This window comes from Dunckerocampus dactyliophorus, chromosome 15 (assembly GCF_027744805.1).
Source record: "Dunckerocampus dactyliophorus isolate RoL2022-P2 chromosome 15, RoL_Ddac_1.1, whole genome shotgun sequence".
Lineage (NCBI taxonomy): Eukaryota > Metazoa > Chordata > Actinopteri > Syngnathiformes > Syngnathidae > Dunckerocampus > Dunckerocampus dactyliophorus.
In genome coordinates, this window is record NC_072833.1 from 17,638,976 (window position 1) to 17,659,505 (window position 20,530).

Genomic DNA, 20,530 nt, shown 5'->3' on the forward strand with positions numbered 1-20,530 from the left:
TATCTATTGTATTATATATTTATTATTACAATAATTATTAATATTAATTACACCCCGACTCATATTGATGTATTTATTGTTTTACATATTATGTATACTGTATTGTTTGTTTAAAATGAATGAACCGGGGTTGCGAAAATGCGTATTGCCACTAGATGGCAGCAGAAGAAGACAGCGAAAGAGAGGTGTGGTGAACGTCCTCAAGCGTCCTCTGCATACGCGCCTCTCTTATAAATCAGCCGCTTGGATTGTTTGTGTCGTCAGAGGACACAGTGAGCCAAAAAAGTGTTGGACAACCACGGGACACCTGCACAATGTGCGCGGAGAAGTTGGACAAAAATCAAACTATTGACTTGAGGAAGAAGCACATTGGGTAAAAACACTTTTAAAATACTTCTTAAAATGTTTATTAACTTTTAAAAGTTGTTTTTTTTTTGCTGTCCAAATAACCTGTCCAACCACATTGCATGTGTGTGTGTGTGTGTGTTTGCATTAATGCAGGCCTTCATGCAAGATCTTCTTCAGTGATGACCCCATTAAGATAGTGCGAGCCAGGGGTCAGTACATGTACGACGAGAAGGGGCAACGCTACCTTGACTGTATCAACAATGTTGCTCATGGTGAACACATGCAACACACACACACACACACTTGATATGATATAAGAGTGTTCTGGCAAGTAAACCTTGCCCTGCCTGTAAGTGCAATGCAACATGGAATGTGTGACAGCATTCACTGCAACATACGGAAAACAGCAAAAAAGACTTGAAATTTTGAGATAGTTTTAGATATTTTCCATCAAACAGCAACATTACGCATAAGAGAAGTTCTTTATGGTGTTTTTCTTTTGCATCATGCACATAAAAACGACTGTCCTTGTTTCTTAATTGGCGGTTGAATTAGTTATTTAGGCAAAAAAGAAACATCAAAAGTGGCTTGAAATTTGGAGATCTTTTTAGTTATTTTCCATCAAAAGGCAACATTATGCATAAAAATCTTAATTATGTTCTTTTTGGTGCATTAATGAGACTACAAATATAAAAAAAATAGGTTGATCTTACTATTAAATTCTACTTCTTCAAGGTCATCAGCCATGTTGTTGTATTTCCCAGCCGTCTTGAATGCAGCATTGCACAAGTAAGCTCCAGGGCTATTAGACTAATTATAATGCTTTGATTAACACAACATAATGTCCCAGACCGGTTTAGATAATTCATTAGCAGTTTGTTTGTAATTATATGCAAAAAAACATTTTAAATGCGAACACTAAATGTATTAAGTTATGTTTACTCCAAAGCTATTTGTGTTCTTTTCGGTGCATCATACACATAAAAGTGGCTAGCTTAGCTTATGAAATAGATTTATCAAATGATCTAATTAATTCTAATTAATTAAGTTGTACTTTATCGATTGATAAAGCACACCTCACAAGCTCACTTATAACATCCTGTCCTGTTACCCCCCACCCACTAGTGGGTCACTGCCACCCAGACGTGGTGAAGGCCGGCGCGCAGCAGATGGAGCTGCTCAACACCAACTCACGCTTCTTGCACGACAACCTCGTGCTCTACGCCCAGAAACTGCAGGCCACACTGCCAGAGGAGCTGTCTGTCTTCTACTTTGTCAACTCTGGGTAAGGCGTGGTCCACACAATACCACACGATATGCAGCACTGTTTTGTTGCTGGAACTTCACATCACTTGCACTTCAAGACGAGCTGCTGCATTCCAGAACACTTGGAAAAGTGCCATTTCCAACCTCTGACTCGGAAAAATGCATCAAGTTCAGGCACTGAAAAGTCATAATGTTTTGTCAAGGTCGCCAGACATATTTTTTTGTTTACTATTTTGCCTTGTAGGAGACACAGTCAGGAGATCGGGAAGACCTGGGTTCGAATCTCCGTTGGGCATCTGTGTGTGGAGTTTGCATGTTCTCCCCGTGCGTGCGTGGGTTTTCTCCGGGTACTCCGGTTTCCTCCCACATTCCAAAAACATGCATGTTAGGTTAATTGACGACTCTAAATTGTCCATAGGTATGAATGTGAGTGTGAATGGTTGTTTGTCTATATGTGCCCTGCGATTGGCTGGCGACCAGCCCAGGGCGTACCCCGCCTCTCGCCCGAACTCAGCTGGGATAGGCTCCAGCATACCCGCGACCCTAATGAGGAAAGGCACCATAGAAAATGGATGGATGGGTTATTTCCTTGGGTTTTTGAACGTAGCGTTAATCAAGCAAGCTCCAGGGCTAATAATATTTGATTAACAAAAACAGTGGCAGATAGTTGAAATCATGTCCTGTATATACACAAAATGACTTGAAATGAGGTGATCGTTTTACATATTTTCCATGTAATGTTGTTTATGTTATTTTTGGTACTTCATATGCAGAACAACTATTCATTTCTTAAAAAGGGTTAAAAAAATAGTTGTATCAAATGATCTAAGTGTATTGAGGTTGTCTGTTTGTTTTTTGTTGACTGTGACGCCTTTTAGGCTCCCCATTTGTTTATTTCCCAGTACTCTATTGACACTACAGTATTTTTGTTTGTCGCTTTTTCATGTGAAAATCATTAAAGCATTAACTTTAGCGACTCTAGTTAAGAGTCATAAAAATATATTTTTGGGGTGCTTTCATCTGCAAAATAACAAAAATATGATATACACACCATGATATGCCTGGCAAACATCATTTCTGCTGTTTTTGGTAGTGTTTCAATTCGCTTTTAACCACACTACACGCACCTCTAAAATAATACAATCAATTTAGGCATCTTTTTAGATGTTTTTTTTTTTATCTGACATTTTTTTGTGATGCTTGGCACATCAAAGAGTTTTTACAGCGTAAAAAGCGAGGCTCCACATGCAGAATGCTCGGTTGTAGACGACCACGATGTACGACAATAAAAGATAAAGAACATGGCAGGTTTATTACTTATCTAAAAAGATGTATGGTATGCATGTATGCGCTAATAAAAGTCATTGTGCTGGCCATGAACTGAGATAAAGCAATCAATAAGTAACCATTGCGTGATGGTTAGTTGATGTTATACTAAGTTATGTTACATCAGCAATGGAGGCGATGACACCTCCCGCCAGCAGGGGCAGCATCATTCCAAGCTGTCAATAGGAGTGAAAGATGAGTTTGTTTTTGCGGCAGGCTGCCACTGTGTGTTTAATGGTGACTAAGTAACTCCACTGACCTTTGCCCCCTTTCATCTGTAGATCCGAAGCCAACGACCTGGCACTCCGCCTCGCCCGCCAGTATTCGGCCAGCAAAGATATCATCACCCTCGACAAGTGAGAGACCCTCGGTGGACAAATTTGAGCGGGGTCGCGGCGTCGCTCATTCATTTTTTCCTTTACCACCACCACCCCCCCCCCTCCCCCACAGCGCCTATCACGGTCATGTGACGTCGCTCATCGAAATCAGCCCCTATAAGTTCCACCATCTGTCCGACCCGGCTCCCAGTCCATTTGTGCACGTGGTGAGTGCTGCCGGCCTGTTAGAACATCACGACTCAGCTTCATGCGCTGAATACTGACACCTGCGTGTGCACCAGGACAGGAAAGCATGCAGACAGATGCATGGTGGGAAATGTAGGCCTGCCAAAGTAGGTCATTTCTCACCTCAGATAATAGGAATGCCAATAATAAACTAAAACCATTAAAATATCCACATAAATGCTATCAAAATAATTGTATAATGTTACTGTGTTATTATTAATATTCTTGATGATATATCACATTTATTATATATTGAAATTCATTCTTTTTGCAAATATTTTATTATTTACTGTGTTTGTGTAAAGCATAAAGTGATGCAAAATATATATAATTTCAATTAAATGTAAAATTAAATGTATACTTAATATAAAACTATTAAAAAATGCTGCTAAATACATACATATACAGATATATAAAAATATATGTAATTCCTTATATATGACAGTATTATTAATATAAATATTTTTATTTTAAATAAATAATAAAAATATAGAAAAATAACTAAATATAAAATAAAAAAATACTACTAAATATGTGGTTTTCTCTGCAGGCACTAGTATATTTTATTTTTTTAAAATAATTAAAAAAATAGAAATACAATGATTATTATCAGCTAGTATAAACTTAAAGAATATGTTTAATATAAGGTATAATTAATGAAATGTAACAATGATAAATATTAATACTAATAAATTCCCAGTACAACATAAGAATACTAAAAACTATTTCAATAACTTTTCTTTCCTGTGACTTTTTAAATTCTTATGCAAAAACAACCAAATGGATTTCTAGCAAACTGTCATGTTGGATTCCTGCCACCTTCAGCACAACAGTTTTCCAACTGGCCAAATGTTTGGTGCAAGTCTGGACACAGGTTAGCATGCTGCCTTGTTTGCTCCTCAGGCCTCGAGCCCAGATGTGTACAGAGGCAAATACAGAAGAGACCACCCGGATCCTGCAACAGCGTACGCCGATGAAGTCAGAGATATCATAGAGCAAGTGCAAAACAAAGGAGGCAAGGTACTGTTGTTCACTCCCAGCATCTTCTGATCATCATGGGCTTCAAAAACATGAGCCACTGTTGATCACATGCTGCATCATAACCGCTCAGACACAATGACACATGTTCTTAGGACAAGCCCAAACCAGCAGACACGCTGCATATACATGTGGATGTTTTCCAAAGGGAGTTTTGCATGAATACAAAATTATGCACGCTCTTTATCGACATTTTTCCGCAGATAGCCGCCTTTATTGCTGAGTCATTGCAGAGCTGTGGTGGACAGGTCATCCCCCCTGCAGGCTACTTCCAGCAAGTGGCCCAGTACGTTACGAAAGACACATTCATCTTCCAACCGTCCCTTTGTTTGCTAACACCTCTCTCTGCAGGCATGTCCGTAAAGCAGGAGGTCTTTTCATTGCAGACGAAGTCCAAGTGGGCTTCGGCCGCGTGGGCACTCACTTTTGGGGCTTCCAGCTTCAGGGTGACGACTTTGTGCCCGACATCGTTACCATGGGCAAACCGATAGGGAACGGGCACCCGATGTCATGTGTGGTCACGAGCAGAAAGGTGGCCCAGGCCTTCATGTCGTCAGGAATGGAGTACTTCAACACAGTAAGAGTTGTCTATTATTATTATTATTATTATTATTATTATTAATGATACTATTATGAAATAAATAGGGCTGCACGGTGGCCTGGTGTTTAGCATGTTGGCCGCACAGTTTGGAGATCGGTAAGATCTGCGTTCGAATCTCCGTTGGGCATCTCTGTGTGGAGTTTGCATGTTTTCCCCGTGCGTGCGTGGGTTTTCTCCGGGTACTCCGGTTTCCTCCCACATTCCAAAAACATGCATGTTAGGTTAATTGGAGACTCTAAATTGTCCATAGGTATGAATGTGAGTGTGAATGGTGCCCTGCGATTGGCTGGCGACCAGTCTCGCCCAAAGTCAGCTGGGATAGGCTCCAGCACACCTTCGACCCTAATGAGGATAAGCGGCATAGAAGATGGATGAAATATTCAAATTATCACATTATCTTAGTTAGTTTTTGCATGAATTATTGTCTGTTTATTATTATTGTTAAACTATTAATCGTAGTAGTAGTAGTATGAAGTATTTAGCCTGTCTCCAATAAATCTAATTAAATAATTGTATTTAATCAAAATCACTGCACATGATTAGTACCTCGGTTAGCGCCCCCAATTGCCTCAATTTGCGTATATTTTTCAGTTAGCGTGCAATATGGCCCACATCTTGTTGTGTTGTTAACGTACACAGCGTGAACCCCAACTGTGTTCTTATGTATTTTCATCACAAAACATCCTGTTAGCATCTTAGCTTGCTAACAAAATGGCAACTGGCACCGGACATCAGCTCTCAAAAATGTTCACACAAAATACATATAATAAGGCTAAGGCTAAAGCTAAAGGAGAACCCGCCCATTGTGTTCTGCGTCCTGATCGGCAATCTCCTTCATGCCGTTTCCTGTTGTTCCAATAGTCGCTAGCAAACCATCTAACTGTGTGAGCTGCTTGTTAACCGCCACTAAACAATAGAAGAAGCAGCAGCTAACCGGCTAAATGAATCTTCGGTGTAAGGAGTAGGACGAGGAGGACGACAGCAGGAGCAATATGTTTTAACAAGGATATAAAAACGCTACAGCTGAACGGCGCCAGGACGAAGAGGCACGGTTAGAGGAGTGAATACGCGTGTCCAACCTAGTAGATTGGTAAATAAAATTCAAACAAATTTGGAACTTTTGAGTGTTTAAACAAGAGAGAAATGTGAGAAACTGTTATTGCCTGTGAGAAAAGTGTATGAAGTGTATTGTGAGGGGTTTTACAGCCTTAGAACATGTATAATAATTGTAAACACATAAAGTTGGCTACGTACTTTGGTTTGGTTTGGTTTGGTTTAGTTTATTTGAACATGAAGGTTACAATGGAATACATCTCATGAATCATTATTTCACAGTTCCACATGTCCAAAAGGAGTAGGAAGAAGCAAAGCTTATTTAATCCTACCCCCCTTCCAATCTACATCTTGTACAGTACATGTTGTTCACTTCCTGCATTCCATGTCATGTTTTCAGTGATAGTCAGGATAACGGTGAGATAGCCCTCCCCCCCAAAAAAGAAAGAACATTAATAATAATAATAATAATAATGATGACAATACTAAATAAATAAATAAAAAAGAACAAAGCTTTTTTTTTTTTTAAACACAACAAACAAAATTATTAAAAAAAAATAAATAAATAAAATAAAATAAAATAAATAAAAAATAAAATAAAATAAAATAACAAACCTGACAGAACAATCAGGACTCTTCTGCCTTGTATTTAGCAAACATCAACTGCTTGTATTGTTTTTTGAATTTGTGGATTTCACTTATTGCGGCCTATTTTGGGAACCTATCCCCACGATAAACGAGGGAACACTGTATTCTCTAATTGTTAGACCGTGCAGGTATCCCTAATGAAGAGTCCATTGCACGGTGATGGTAACTTCCATGATAGCATCGTTCCTCTGTGTGCGTGGTGTCCCTTTCTCAGTTTGGAGGCAACCCGGTGTCGTGTGCCATCGGTCTGGCCGTCCTGGACGTGATCGTCAAGGAGGACCTGCAGACGAAAGCCTTGCAAGTGGGCGAGTACCTGACCTCTCTGCTGGAGGCTCAGAAAGAGAAGCACCCCCTCATAGGTGACGTCAGGTAAAGAGCATCACCTTCACCAACAGTGCTGGGGAGGAGGGCGGTAAATGTAGGACCTCCATGCAGGGGTCGCGGCCTGTTTGTGGGGGTGGAGCTCGTGAAGGACCGCTTGAAGCTGACCCCAGCCACAGCAGAGGCCCAGGAGGTCATATATCACTTGAAGGAGAAGCACGTGCTCCTCAGCGCAGACGGACCTCATCGCAATGTGCTCAAATTTAAGCCGCCCATGTGCTTCAGCACGGACGACGTCGACTTTGTGGTGGACAAAATTGATGGCATTCTCACGGGTGCGACGGGAAACCATCACTTTCATGACGCATCAGAGGGGGCTTGCTATTTCATATACTTTTTGGTTTATTCACAGAAATTGAAGTGGCAACAGGAATGAAGACTGCTGGCATACTGAATGGAGAGAATACCGTCAATAAAATACAGGTACAGTGCTTCCAAACAATAAATGAATGATAAACATATTCATCACATTTAAATTAAATATAAGTCCATTTATCAATAAATGTATTAAATATTGATCAAATATGAAGAAAATATAAATGAATACGTTTTTTCAATAAATGCCAAATATGTTCTGTCCCTTCATGAAATGCGGCTGGGTGGTGCGGGTGGTGCTACCACATCCACCAGCCAGTTTTGTCATCCAATGTCAAATATTATAATATGCATTATATTTACATTCTTAGATGTATTATATTGTTATGTTATTTATTTTAAGTAGTGCTATGTATTTGTCAAACAAAAATTGTATCAATGAAATGAAAATTAAAAAAAACATTGCAAATTTAACGTCATTGAAAAAAAAAAAAAAAAAACACTGGTATGAATAATAATCCATCCATGCATTTTCCATGCCGCTTATCCTCACTAGGGTCGCGTATGCTGGAGCCTCTCTGTCAGGTTCAAACTCCTGTGACACTTGTAAAACACAGCAAAATTACAGAAGAGACTAGACAGCAATATAGCTTTTTACTCGCGAGGAGAACATGCTAACCACGAGGCCACCGTGTAATAATAACAATAATGCTTGTGCCTTATAGTTATTATAGTGCATATTTTATTGGCAATCAAGTATCATGATTTGTGCACCAAAATATTCATTGCATTCATGCATTGGTACAAAAACACCTTACCACAAATAGGCACCTTATGGTGTTTATTGTAGTACATATTTTATTGTAAATTTAATTTTTTAAACAAAATATTAATTCGAAAATAAAAACCACCTGGGTACAAATAAACACCTTTTTATTTTATTTATTATAGTACATATTTTGTTGTAAATGAGGTACCATAATTTGGGGACCAAAATATGTAAGATTTTCGGAACAAAATATTTATTAAAAAAATAAAACCACATTGGTACAAATAAACACATTTTTATTTTTTGTTATTATCATATATATTTTATTGTAAAAGAAGTATCATGATTTGGGGACCGAAATGTTAACTAAAAAATAAAAACTACATTGGCACAAATAAAGGCCTTAGCCCAAATAAACACCTTCTTATTTTATTGATTTTAATACATATTTTATTGTAAATTAAGTATGATGTGTGAAACAAAATAATTAGAAAATAAAACCTCGTTAATACAAATAAACGCCACCCTCTCATTTTATTTATTATAGTGCATATTTTTTTGTAAATGATTTGTGGACAAAAATATTAATTTAAAAATGAATGGTGCAAATAAACACCTGACCTCAAGTAAACACTTCATTGTATTAAACAGTGGAACCTCGGTTTACATGTGCGCTAGTTTTCGATGAAAATGTTTGCCAAACTTTTACCTCGGTTCTATATTGTGTGTAACAATCTTGTATTTTTTAACCCTTTGGCACGTTGAATCTTGTGGTATTATTGTTTTATATTAAAAATGCTTTGGGTTAACATTTTTGGGAGTTTGGAACGGATTCCCATTGTTTCAGTTGTCGTACGTTTTGGTTTTAGACTGACCCTTTGGAATGGATTAACAAACGCCGAAGTTCTACTGTCGTACATATTTTATTGTACATGAAGTGTCATGATTTGTAGAACGAAATATGAATTACAAAATAAAAACGGAATGTTAAACATCAAGTAAACACACCATACCCCAAATAAACACCTGATTAGTGTACACAATTTCTGTTGAATTAAGTATCATCAACTGATTGAAAATATCAGTCAAAACTATAGAAGTGCATTGGTACACATGGACACCTTATCCCAAATAAACACCTCATATTTAAAAAAATCAATAAGAAAGGACTTTGAAAGGAATGCACTATTTAACAAATATTATTTGTGGAACAAAATATTAACATTTAAATTCAAATTCAAGTATAATGGGACAAATGACCGCCCTACCCCTAATAGATACCTGCTACTCTCTACATTGAGCAAATAGACAATTGTCTGCTTGCCATACGAGGAAAAATGACACGGTAGGACTATAATAATATTTTTCAATGCTTTTTGTTTTAAGGTTCTGCCGATAAGTCATCATCAGAGCGAGCTGGCTCACAGTCAAGGCTTCAAGACATCATGAGACCAGAAAGCTTCCTTTTAAAACACACTGTATTAATAATGATAAGCTACAGATTTAAGAGATCAGGCAAGGCTTGCTCAGGTTTAATAGCTTGGCTTTTTTTTGGTTGCTGCTGCATTATTTCCATTGTGGACTCAACAGAACGTTGAAGGACATCAGGGGACAAGGACGCTCTAACATTTCAGTAAGTGTCATAATGGAGGAAGTCTGAACACATCAAGAGGAGGACTTTAAACATTTTTAACATCCATCCATCCATTTTCTATACCGCTTGTCCTCATTAGGGTCACGGGTAAAGCTGGAGCCTATCCCAGCAGACTTCGGGAGACAGGGTACACGCTGAACTGGTCGCCAACCAATAACATTTTTTTACAATGAGCTTATTTTCGAATATGACATTTCTGTGAGTGCTGCTAATAACATAAATCAGGTATGGCTTTGAATGATTTACAAGTGCTTGTGCAATATGTGGCTTTTATTTGTCATTTACATGTGCAGTCATATTTTTAAAGGCTACTTTTGTCCACTTTTGTCCTTGAAGTGAATGAAACATCGTCCATTTTTGCATACGTATGCAAAAATACAGTATCTTGACATTTGATGGCGCCCCTTTGTGGAGAGTAGCCGGTACTGCAGCTATCTAAACTTTTCCCACTGAGGGCTGCAGACTGTGCAGAAAAATTGAGGAATGTGCGGGGCCACTTTCATACATTTGGTGCACTAAAGCAGGGGTGTCCAAATGTTTTCCAGCGAGGGCCACTTCGAGTGAGACGTTATGTATTTTTCAAGAAAAAACTACAGCTTTGTGATGTAGGTGAAAAAGCCTATTATTAGTATGAACTTTGGTCGCCCGCCCCCCACATTTTCCAAAATACAATCAATTTTCTTATTTTTGTTTCATATTACAACTTTAAATAAATAGCGTCTTTCTCTAATATTTCAACATTTTGCCTCAAAACATTACATTATCCTTGTTAAATTATGACTTTCTCCTCTTAATAAAGGGGGGGGGGGAAATCCATACCTACATGGCCCTGTGTGAAAAACTGACCCCCCCCCCGTTAAAACATAACATAACTGAGATTGAGATCTATTAGTCTGGAAAATGTTATGAAGACATTTGCAAAGCTTTGGGACTCCAGCAAACCACAGTGAGAGCCATTATCCACAAATAGCGAAAACATGGAACAGTGGTGACCCTTCCCAGGAGACACTGGGCAAAAACGGCCTGCATGGCAGAGTTCCAAGACCAAAACCACTGCTGAACAAAAAACAACATTAAGGCTTGTCTTAATTTTGCTAGAAAACATCTTGATGATCCCCAAGACCTTTGGGAAAATACTCTGTGGTCTGACGAGACAAAAGTTGAACTTTTTGGAAGGTGTGTGTCCCATTACATCTGGCGTAAAAGTAACACTGCATTTCAGAAAAAGAATATCATACCAACAGTAAAATATGATGGTGGTAGTGTGATGGTCTGGGGCTATTTGATGCTTCAGGACCTGGAAGTCTTGCTGTGATAAATGGAACCATGAATTCTGCTGTCTACCAAAAAATCCTGAAGGAGAATGTCCAGCCAGCTGAAACCAACTTGGGTTCTGCAGCAGGACAATGATCCAAAACACACCAGCAAGTCCACCTCTGAATGGCTGAAGAAAAACAAAATGAAGACTTTGGAGTGGCCTAGTCAAAGTCCTGACCTGAATCCTATTGAGATGCTGTGACATGACCTTAAAAAGGTGGTTCAAGCTGGAAAACCCTCCAATGTGGCTGAATGACAACAATTCTGCAAAGATGAGTGGGTCAAAATTCCTCCACAGCGCTGTAAGAGACTCATTGCAAGTTATGGCAAACGCTTGATTGCATTTGTTGCTGCTAAGGATGGATGCTAAGTTTAGGGGGCAACCGCTTTTTCACACAGGGCCATGTTGGTTTGGATTTTTCTTCTCCCTTTATAATAAAAAGCTTCATTTAAAAACTGCATTTTGTGTTGAGTTGGGTTATCACTGACTAATATTTACATTTTCTTGATGATCTCAAACATTTAAAGTGCGACAAACACTCACAAAAATAAGAAAGGAGGAAGGGGGCAAACTCTTTCTCAGTGTTAGAAGTTAGAATATCCCCGCCTATTTGCAGATTTCTTTACTCTGCTTTATTGTAAATGACTTTTTCGGAATGGTAACTTAAATCAAAAGTTGTCTGATGGCGTTATCTGCAGGGTGGAAAAAGTGCTGCAGCTATGAATCCAGCAGAGGGCGCTGTCTCACAAGTCAACTCTATTTTCCAGCAGCATAAATCTTAGGAATAATTATTTTATTGTTATAATACTAACAAAAAAAACAAGTTGCAGGCTGAAAATGCCCCCTGTGCTACACTTTAAACACCCCTGGTGTAGAGCATTCCTCAACAACAAAACATGGCGAGATGTTCTGAAAACAAAGATTTATTTTTAGGATTGTGTACAAAAATGCAACTAGCGGGATAATTCCTTTTTTAGAAAACCAAACTACTTCCCACTTTATGATTGGCACATCTCCACTGCTAGTTGTTTGTTTTTGGAGTCCAAACTTTAAATTTCATCAGCAAGATCAGTCCATACTGAATGAATCCAGGTGTCGGGGGGTGTATTTATCCCATAAGATAACCGCTACAGGGGGGGGGGGGGAACATGAGAAAAAGTGAGTCAAATAAAAAAGCAATGCGTCTGAATTTGAAATATGGACTTACGGTAGCTTCATTCGCATGAACACACGGGCCATAAAGAAGCTGAGGAGCACACTGACGAACCCGATGAAGAGCAACAGGAAGCGGTTAAGTTTGGGGATGTTGGGCGCGTTGGAGCGATCCAGGATGATGAAGCCCAGGCCTCCCATTGTGAAGAGGAAGCTGGAAGCCAGTCCTTCCATGATGTATTGTCCATTCACCCTAGAAAAAAACACATTATGATGATCATAAGAGCTTCTATGTGTCTACTTCAGTGGAAGGTGCCTTTATCTGTCTTATATTAGAATCTATAAGCCTTCCTACCTGTATGCGAGGAAGGCCACAGGTCTTTGGTGTCCATGCTCATCAGTCATGGAGCCCACACTTGGAGGCTCCACAATGACGTCATATATGATTCCTGCCAGGTGAGGAAGACGCTTGTGACAACTTAGAAAAAGGTCATTTTAAGGCAAATATGCAAGCAAGTCTTAAAACACAATCTAAATGAACCAAACATGGCGTATCGCGGAACTTTAACATTTGAATGGGCTAACTCGGTGTCATATGCTAGCTTAGCTCCAACTTTCGCTTTTCTCTTTTATGCTTCATGTTAACAATTTGCGTGCCAAAGCATATAGACTCGTTTCGACACAAAATGCAACTCAAGTGTGTCTATGTCTCGTTTACATACAACGCTGTAACCATGCTAACTTACTACAAACCATTAGCCTGTTAGCATGCTAGCCTTACCGCCAGTGATGAGGAAGTAGGAAACAATAACAACAGCATACACTGTCATGGCTGACGGCATGTGCAGCCAGGAAGGCTTCTTCAGTTTTACATTGGGGCATTCCAGCACAGTAAAAGGTATGCTATATAAAGTCTCCATGATATTGTTCTATTCTTGCAGCTCCGACTTCCTCCTCTTCTTCTTCTTCGTTGGTGTGCACTTCGGCGACGTGTCCCGGAAGTGAAGTGAATTGCGTTTCCTCGTTTGTTGTTGTTGTTTTTTTTTTTGCAAAGGTTATTAAATGTGGGGAAAATACATGCATTTAAATATATATTATGAACAAATAATTTCACTTGTTTTTCGGTGTTAACAAGTACCGTAACCAGTACTACAAACCGAGATTTAAAACACCACTACCTGATTTTTACCAACAAAAATGTACCAAAATATTCACATATGTTCATATATTAATATTCAGCACTAAATATCCCATATTTCTACAAATTCACATATACATTGTATTTCCCTCTCTTAAGGACAATATATACAAAACTGATCAATTAGATAGCACTTCACATGATTTTTAAATGTGGAAATATTTTATGGTTATACATAATTCTATTGAAATTAAATAAATTATAAATAGGAACTTGTAAAATTGTTTAAATATTTATGGCCGATATACAGTATATTTTCTACATGCATTACATTAGTTCCTATTCTGTAAGTAATTTTTAAAAAAGGAAAGTCATAAGGTACGTCTTGAGACATCCACTTTGTTTTTATTTGTGCATTCCCAAAATGTTGAAAATTGAAGCAGTTTTAGCATCTTGACACTAAACTGTATTGCAATTTGGCAAGTGGACCTTCTGTCACATCAAACGTGCTGAAGAGTCAAATGAAAAACATTTTAAATATTTGAAGGCAATTATTAAATATTTGGAAACATACCTGTGTGAAAAATAAATGTTAAATTAAGAAAACCAGTTTAAATATAACATTTAATGACTTTTAAAAACATGAATGTACGACTTCCCACAATTTCAGTTCTTAAAAATTCTACTTTAATGGTCGTTTCAATTCTCCAGTCCACAAATTCTTCATAATGTAAGCTGTTTTAGCTATTGCTGTTTTCCAAGTATCATCAGCGCGAACTAAATGATTCAAACCAACAAAGTGTAGTTTTTTGTTTTTTATTAATATTGTAGCAATACAAATACACACTTTACTTCGACTTCTGGCTCTGTGCTTGGGCCTTGAGCACCTTGACTACAATCTTCTGCTCCTCGATCAGGAAAGCACGCTTGATCCTAAATAACAACAGAATTTAGAACCAGCGAATCACCCACAATGTTTACACGCACTTTTTGAAAAGATATTGAACTTTTACCTGTCACGCACACATTTGGCGCACATGGAGCCTCCATAGGCCCTGCTGACGTGCTTCTTGGTCTTGGAGAGTCTCATTAGAACCTGAGGTCTAACAGCCCGGATCTAGTAAGAGAACATTTTATTGCAAAATTGCTGTTTGATCGTCTTTGCAACCTGTGGCATACTAGAAACTTACTCCACGGAGTCTTCCTGGGCAGATGCCACAAGCTGACTTTGGGGCTTTTCCAACCTTCTTTGTGTACAGGTACACAATGCGGTTACCAGGCGTCCGGGACCTGCAGGAAACCAAAGAGGAGACCGTCACACGCTTCTGCGTGCTGCAGACTCCAATGAAAGGATGCCACTTACAGTCTGGTCTTGTTGGATGCTGTGTTATAGGACAGCCTACGTCGGTATGTCAGGCGCTGCACCATTTTGAAGCTGCAAATCAACACACTTGTTACTGTGACGCTAACATGCTCGTAACGGTTAATGATAGCAATGCCAACAAACGTCTGTCATACGTAGCATGTATCTATGTGAACGCGTTGAACAACATTCAGATTCACTAGGGACAGTATTTTTAACCACATACAGCTTCTAGCAACAGCTAATATTGTGACTTCATAGCGCTCGTATCGAACCGTAAGAGTCACGTCAATGCTAATACTTAAAACCCACCAAACAGATAAATTATCAACACAATCAAAATCACCGATGTATAGCTAAATATCTCAGTTTAATGTAAGTGACTGTGACCATGCCTAAACGCCGGATTAAAGCGGATTCATATGGTGTTATGTATCACAGAGATCGCTTAGCCGCCATACCTGCTGTCGCCGCGACCGGAAGAGGAAAAGCGAGTACTGAAGTGGAATGTTTAAGCGGCCAGGCGATGCTAGCTGTTGCACTGCCCCCTGACGATAGGAGTAGTGCACTGCATGGTGTCCTTACGATTGATATTGATTGGTTAGCAGAAAAATGCTACTAACTTAAAGGTAAAATAAACAATAATCAAATAATGCTCTATTCAAATAATGAAAACATAATAACATGTTTGAATTATGTAAATTATTTAAATATACTTTGAAAAATTCAGGTTGTTTGTCCTGGTGAGATGGCACACACAGACAAAAAAAGAGCACCAACAAAAGGCACTCTTTCCATATGGAATTTTTAATACTTAATGCTCTTTGTTAGCTTTTATTTTTTAGTTCATATACACCTCTGATCAAAATCTTAAGACCAGTTGAAAATTGCAAGAATTTACATTTTGCACTGTTGGATCTTAAGTACAGCTTTACAAAGCAAAACGAAGACACGAGAGTGAGACAAGCAATTTATTGCAAACAAGCATTAGAGTGAAATAGGCTGATCAAGTTTAAAAAAAAAAAAAAAAAAAACCTGGACACCACCCATAGAAATAAAAAAAGGAATCAGTAACAAATAGCTGTGCCATTCTTGTTAATCAGCTGAAAAATTGGTTTGGGCATGTTTGATGCCATTGCTTCCAGGAGGCTAGTGGGAATGTTGCTTCTGGTGGTGAAGATGGCTTCACAGAGGCCATCCACTGTCTGGTCCAAAAGAGTGTGGTTAGTCTCCTGGAAGAAGTCCTCTGTCAGGCAGGCATTGTAAACTGCAGCATTGACCTGTTGAAAACCCAGTCATTACCACACAGACGAGAGCCTTCAGTCATTAAGTATTCTCCCTGCAACATCTCCACATAGCCAGCTACCGTTTGACGCCTCTGCACAACCTGAAGCTCCATTGTTCCATTGAAGGATCACGATGGCCTCCGCTGTGCCGTGTGTAAAACATCTCAGGGGGGATCTCCTTGTCATGCCAGTAACATTGGAAGCCATCAGGACCGTCAATGTTACATTTTTTCTCATCAGAGAATAAAACTACGGGAGACTGACAGGCAAATTGGCGCGGCGTCTGCAGTGATGCAGACTCTGCATCGGTCCGTTGTGGTGAAAATGTTTTTCGTCTCACTCCCATTTCTCCTTTTTGCATTTTGAAGCTCTCCTTAGAACCTCCTTAAGAGTGCAAAATGTACGTTCTTGCACTTTTTCATCTGGTCTTAAGAGTTTGATCATGAGTGTGTATGACATAATGACGACTTCTTTTCTTCTTTTACATAAACAGTTATTGTTTGGGGTTTTTTCATCAATGCTGGTGACCTCTAGAGGTGGCAGCATGCTCTGCTATAAAAGCACAGACATGATTAGATCCAGATGTGGGATTAACCTAAGTAACATCTGCAGGCTTAATCTGTGTCTTAATTGAACATCCCTGTTAGATTGTTATCCAAGGTATCTTCTGCTGTCTTATGTTGTGCCTCACTGTTTTCTTTTTTTGGGGCTTGCTGATTGGTGAAGCGTTTCACCTAAAGTGCACTCCATTACGCAATTCACGTCGACCCCTCCCACACCAACCCTACTCCCCCTCCTCCCCTGCACTTCTCCTTGGGTGTACTATGTAATCTGCTGAGATTTAAACCTGCTGCTCCTGTTTAATAAATCCACTGCGATTAAAATAGAATTACAGCTCTACTTTTGCCTTCCAGGATGACATCAGAGGGGAATGAAACATTTTTTTCCAGCTGAGCCCCGCCTCTTCCCTTTCACTTCCTTTTTCCCTTCCTGTTTTGTCATCCAAGCTGGTGCATATTCCGACCCCGTCTGTCCTACTTGCACCAGTGGGGCAGATGACATCAGGATTAACCTTCTAATGCACCCTGTGTCACTTCCATCTTCCCTCGCATATAAGATCGTGGCAGCTTCCCGAGGACCCCTCCCTTCACATGGGCATGAAATATTGAATGTCCATTTTCAGGTCGTCAAAGGCCACAAGGACGCAGCGGTGTCTTACGTGATGTGAATTGAAGGATGGAGAAACCGAATCTATATGTTCGCTCTTTTTGTCCTGTTATGGACAATATGGTCACAAAAGGCTATAAATGTATCGGTGGGAGGAGATTGTTGTGTTTATTATGCTGTCTAAAGAGGGGTCAGGTGCTTATTATAATTATAATTTAGTGGAGATTGTCCCACCAAAATAATGGTTATTATTACAGATTAGAAAGTGTCAAAGGTCCAATATTAGTATTTTTCACTAATTTTAAATAATTGTCAGATGTCCCAATCCCTCCGGGTTGGGAATGAGGTCCTGCCCCAGGTGGAGGACTTCAAGTATCTCGGGGTCTTGTTCACGAGTGAGGGAAGGTTGGAGCGTGAGGTCGATAGGCAGATCGGCCCAGCGTCTGCAGTAATGCGGTTGCTGTACCGGACCGTCGTGGTGAAGAGAGAGCTGATCCGGAAGGCAAAGCTCTCAATTTACCGTTCGATCTACAGTATGTTCCCACCCTCACCTATGGTCACGAGCTTTGGGTCGTGACTGAAAGAACGAGATCACATCGAGAGGAGCCAGCTGAGGTGGCTCGGGCATCTAGTCCGTAATGCCTCCCGGACGCCTCCCTGGTGAGGTGTTTCGGGCATGCCCGGCTGGGAGAAGGCGACGGGGAAGACCTAGGACACGCTGGAGGGATTATGTCTCACAGCTGGCCTGGGAAAGCCTTGGTGTCCTCCCGGTGGAGCTGGAGGAGGTGGTCGGGGACCGGGAAGTCTGGGCTTCCCTACTAAGACTGCTGCCCCCGCGACCCGGACCCGGATAAGCAGAGGAAAATGGAATGGAATGGAATGGCATCCTGAGCACCGGTGTTTACAAAACCTAGTCACACCTGTGTTACACCCATTTTGCAAAAATACACAATGGTTCATTCCACCTGGTAGGACTGGTTGCTTTAAGGCTTGCTATTGCAGCCTATTGCTAAGTAATTGTGCATGCTGCATCATGTCCCCAGCAAAGGAAAAATCAGGCTGCCAGAGGAGACAGGAGAAGGAAAGGAACCTAAAAGTTGGTAGACATGTTTTTTCAAAGAAAGGTTAGTTCAGTCCACATTTTAAAGCATATTATGACTGATTAAATACCACGGTTTTATTCACACCTCCCAAGTTTCATGAAAAGTTCTGTGTGGCGAGGAGCGGTTAACAGTTGCCTCTGTTGCCGTTTGCTGTCACTTCTCGATGCGCTCTCCGTTGCTCTCAGACAGAGTCCGTTCTATATGGTAATACTACTTTTTTATTCCGCCTCACTACCATGTGAACAAGGTCCGAACATATGTGGGGCAGAGCTGCTCCATCAGTCAGCAGCTACAGGACGCTGTCGTGTTAGCTGTGGTGGAGCAAGGTAGAGAGTAAATGAAGAGACGGAGTGGTGAATCAGATCAATAACACAGTATTTATTGATTGTTTCACATGGTCAACAGAACAAATAAACCTCCCCACACTGTTTGTGTTATTTTAAGTAGAGCTGGGCTCAAACTTAAAACAACAACACAATTCATAAACCATAGTAAAACAACATAAGGGTAGGCTACTGTGTGTGCGTGTGTGTGAAAGGTTGGCGGCGGGGGTCAGTTTAGGGTGGGGTGGGCCCTTCAGGAAGCTTATGTATGGGGGTTCAGAATTTGGTGCTACACCCTGTGTAGTTACTTGTTACTTTTAGTAACAGAATTACTCCTTCATAAATGTAATTACTTTTCCACACATCAGGGAAAGTAGGTGACCATGAAATTGTACTTTATCAATAGCCAATCATGAGAATTTATGTGTCTGCCATCCCTCCCCCTGCACCAATAATGGACAATTAAAAAGGACAAATCACCTTTTATTTGCACTTCTGGTCCTGTGCTTGCCTGCGCCAGCCAGCTCAGGTATCAGCTGTTCGATATCGGAGTTCCGACGTCTGTGAATGTACCTCGGAGATATATGGTGTTGGAACTGAGCACTGCTGTTGACGTGAAGGTCAGAATAAAGTTAAAAGAGAGCATCAGACTCTGTGTGCCTGTCGAGAAGCGACAATAATAACACAGCCCATTTCACTGTGAGTAACAGTAACACTGTTGTAATGTTTGAAATCGTAATTCATTATATTGCCCATAACTGGAAACAATAACAGTGCTGTTTTAAGGTGTGTAGGGCTCATCTAGCCGGGGGTCAGAGGCAGTATCATGTCCATGACAAAGGAGACTTTTTTCTTCAAATGTCATGAAAAGCCACAGCTTCAAAAGCAAGTGATTGAGTGCCTCTTCTCTCAAAAGTGGAGCAAACAAGTGAATGAGATGATAAATGTACTCATAAACAGGCTCTAGGGACACATATTATGGTTAGAACGTCATAAAAAGACACGTTTGCATAATAGGGCATCTTTTAAATGTTGTCTAAAAGCAGGATCTCACTTTCAGCTGCTGTCTAATCAGCTCCAGCACTTAGCCATAAACCTGCCAGAGGATTATCAATTTGTTAATCTCTCCGCCACAACTAAAATGATTTATCCGTCCTCCAGCCTTTCCTTTTCCTGTAGCCCTTTAAATAGTCCAAAGCGAGGCACATTTGTCGTTGTGAATACAGTAATCCCTCGTTTATCGTGGTTAATTGGTTCCAGATCTGAACGTGATAAGTGAATTTCCTTGAAATAGGATTCCATTAGTCTAAATGGAATATTTTCGTAGGTGAGCATTGAAAATCCTGTTTACAACTTTGTAATTATTGGTTTTAACTAGGGCTGTCTGTCGAATAAAATATTTAATTGTGATTAATCGCATTTTTGTCCATAGTCAACTCATAATTAATCACATTTAATCACAGATGAAAAAAGTTTTTATAAGTAGGGATGTAAATGTCTTTGTGGTAAACGATTCGATACACAACTACAACGATAAGTACATCAAAATTTATTCTTTATTGTCCATCCATCCATCCATCTTCTACCGCTTATCTGAGATTGGGTCGCCGGGGCAGCAGCCTAAGCAGCCACCCTATGGAGAAAACTCATTTTGACCGCTTGTACCCGCAATCTTGTCCTTTCGGTAACTACCCAGAGCTCATGACCATGGGTGAGGG

The 20,530-nt window shown here is 39.9% G+C and overlaps 3 protein-coding genes across 4 annotated transcripts; 1 reads left to right on the forward strand and 2 right to left on the reverse strand.

The window, feature by feature from the left end:
- The first annotated feature begins 182 nt into the window (after window positions 1-182).
- etnppl (ethanolamine-phosphate phospho-lyase) lies at window positions 183-11,831 on the forward strand. Of its 2 annotated transcripts, XR_008573832.1 has the most exons (13): window positions 183-373; window positions 502-620; window positions 1,474-1,633; window positions 3,222-3,296; window positions 3,391-3,484; window positions 4,407-4,523; window positions 4,745-4,827; window positions 4,893-5,118; window positions 7,058-7,212; window positions 7,279-7,499; window positions 7,577-7,647; window positions 9,695-9,941; window positions 10,042-11,831. XR_008573832.1 is itself a non-coding variant. In XM_054800515.1 (12 exons), the coding sequence occupies exons 1-12, from the start codon at window positions 315-317 to the stop codon at window positions 9,755-9,757; spliced, it is 1,443 nt and encodes a 480-aa protein (XP_054656490.1). In that variant the 5' UTR covers window positions 183-314; the 3' UTR covers window positions 9,758-11,830. The 2 variants fall into 2 exon arrangements, 1 of the variants encoding a protein (XP_054656490.1); XM_054800515.1 differs by having other exon boundaries at window positions 9,695-11,830.
- ostc (oligosaccharyltransferase complex subunit) lies at window positions 6,482-13,419 on the reverse strand. Its single transcript, XM_054800516.1, has 4 exons — window positions 13,214-13,419; window positions 12,788-12,881; window positions 12,488-12,685; window positions 6,482-12,407 (listed from the first exon to the last, which is right to left on the reverse strand). Exons 1-4 carry the CDS (start codon window positions 13,350-13,352, stop codon window positions 12,389-12,391), a joined length of 450 nt encoding a protein of 149 aa, XP_054656491.1. The 5' UTR covers window positions 13,353-13,419; the 3' UTR covers window positions 6,482-12,388.
- A 951-nt stretch (window positions 13,420-14,370) lies between these two features.
- On the reverse strand, window positions 14,371-15,441 carry rpl34 (ribosomal protein L34). Its single transcript, XM_054752837.1, has 5 exons — window positions 15,395-15,441; window positions 14,934-15,005; window positions 14,761-14,860; window positions 14,584-14,687; window positions 14,371-14,503 (listed from the first exon to the last, which is right to left on the reverse strand). The coding sequence occupies exons 2-5, from the start codon at window positions 14,996-14,998 to the stop codon at window positions 14,419-14,421; spliced, it is 354 nt and encodes a 117-aa protein (XP_054608812.1). The 5' UTR covers window positions 14,999-15,005; window positions 15,395-15,441; the 3' UTR covers window positions 14,371-14,418.
- Window positions 15,442-20,530: the final 5,089 nt, after the last annotated feature.

What these genes read in the sequence shown, in the direction of transcription:
- etnppl (XM_054800515.1), top strand. Translation starts at nt 315, where the DNA reads ATGTGCGCGGAGAAGTTGGACAAAAATCAAACTATTGACTTGAGGAAG. An exon ending in TATCAACAATGTTGCTCATG is followed by an intron (nt 621 to 1,473) that starts GTGAACACATGC and finishes CCCACCCACTAG; the next exon opens with TGGGTCACTGCCACCCAGAC. An exon ending in CCCCTCATAGGTGACGTCAG is followed by an intron (nt 7,213 to 7,278) that starts GTAAAGAGCATC and finishes ACCTCCATGCAG; the next exon opens with GGGTCGCGGCCTGTTTGTGG.
- ostc (XM_054800516.1), bottom strand. Translation starts at nt 13,352, where the DNA reads ATGGAGACTTTATATAGCATACCTTTTACTGTGCTGGAATGCCCCAAT. An exon ending in CTACTTCCTCATCACTGGCG is followed by an intron (nt 12,882 to 13,213) that starts GTAAGGCTAGCA and finishes CTCACCTGGCAG; the next exon opens with GAATCATATATGACGTCATT. An exon ending in GTGGCCTTCCTCGCATACAG is followed by an intron (nt 12,686 to 12,787) that starts GTAGGAAGGCTT and finishes GTTTTTTTCTAG; the next exon opens with GGTGAATGGACAATACATCA.
- rpl34 (XM_054752837.1), bottom strand. Translation starts at nt 14,998, where the DNA reads ATGGTGCAGCGCCTGACATACCGACGTAGGCTGTCCTATAACACAGCA. An exon ending in GCATCCAACAAGACCAGACT is followed by an intron (nt 14,861 to 14,933) that starts GTAAGTGGCATC and finishes GGTTTCCTGCAG; the next exon opens with GTCCCGGACGCCTGGTAACC. An exon ending in GCCAAATGTGTGCGTGACAG is followed by an intron (nt 14,504 to 14,583) that starts GTAAAAGTTCAA and finishes GTTGTTATTTAG; the next exon opens with GATCAAGCGTGCTTTCCTGA.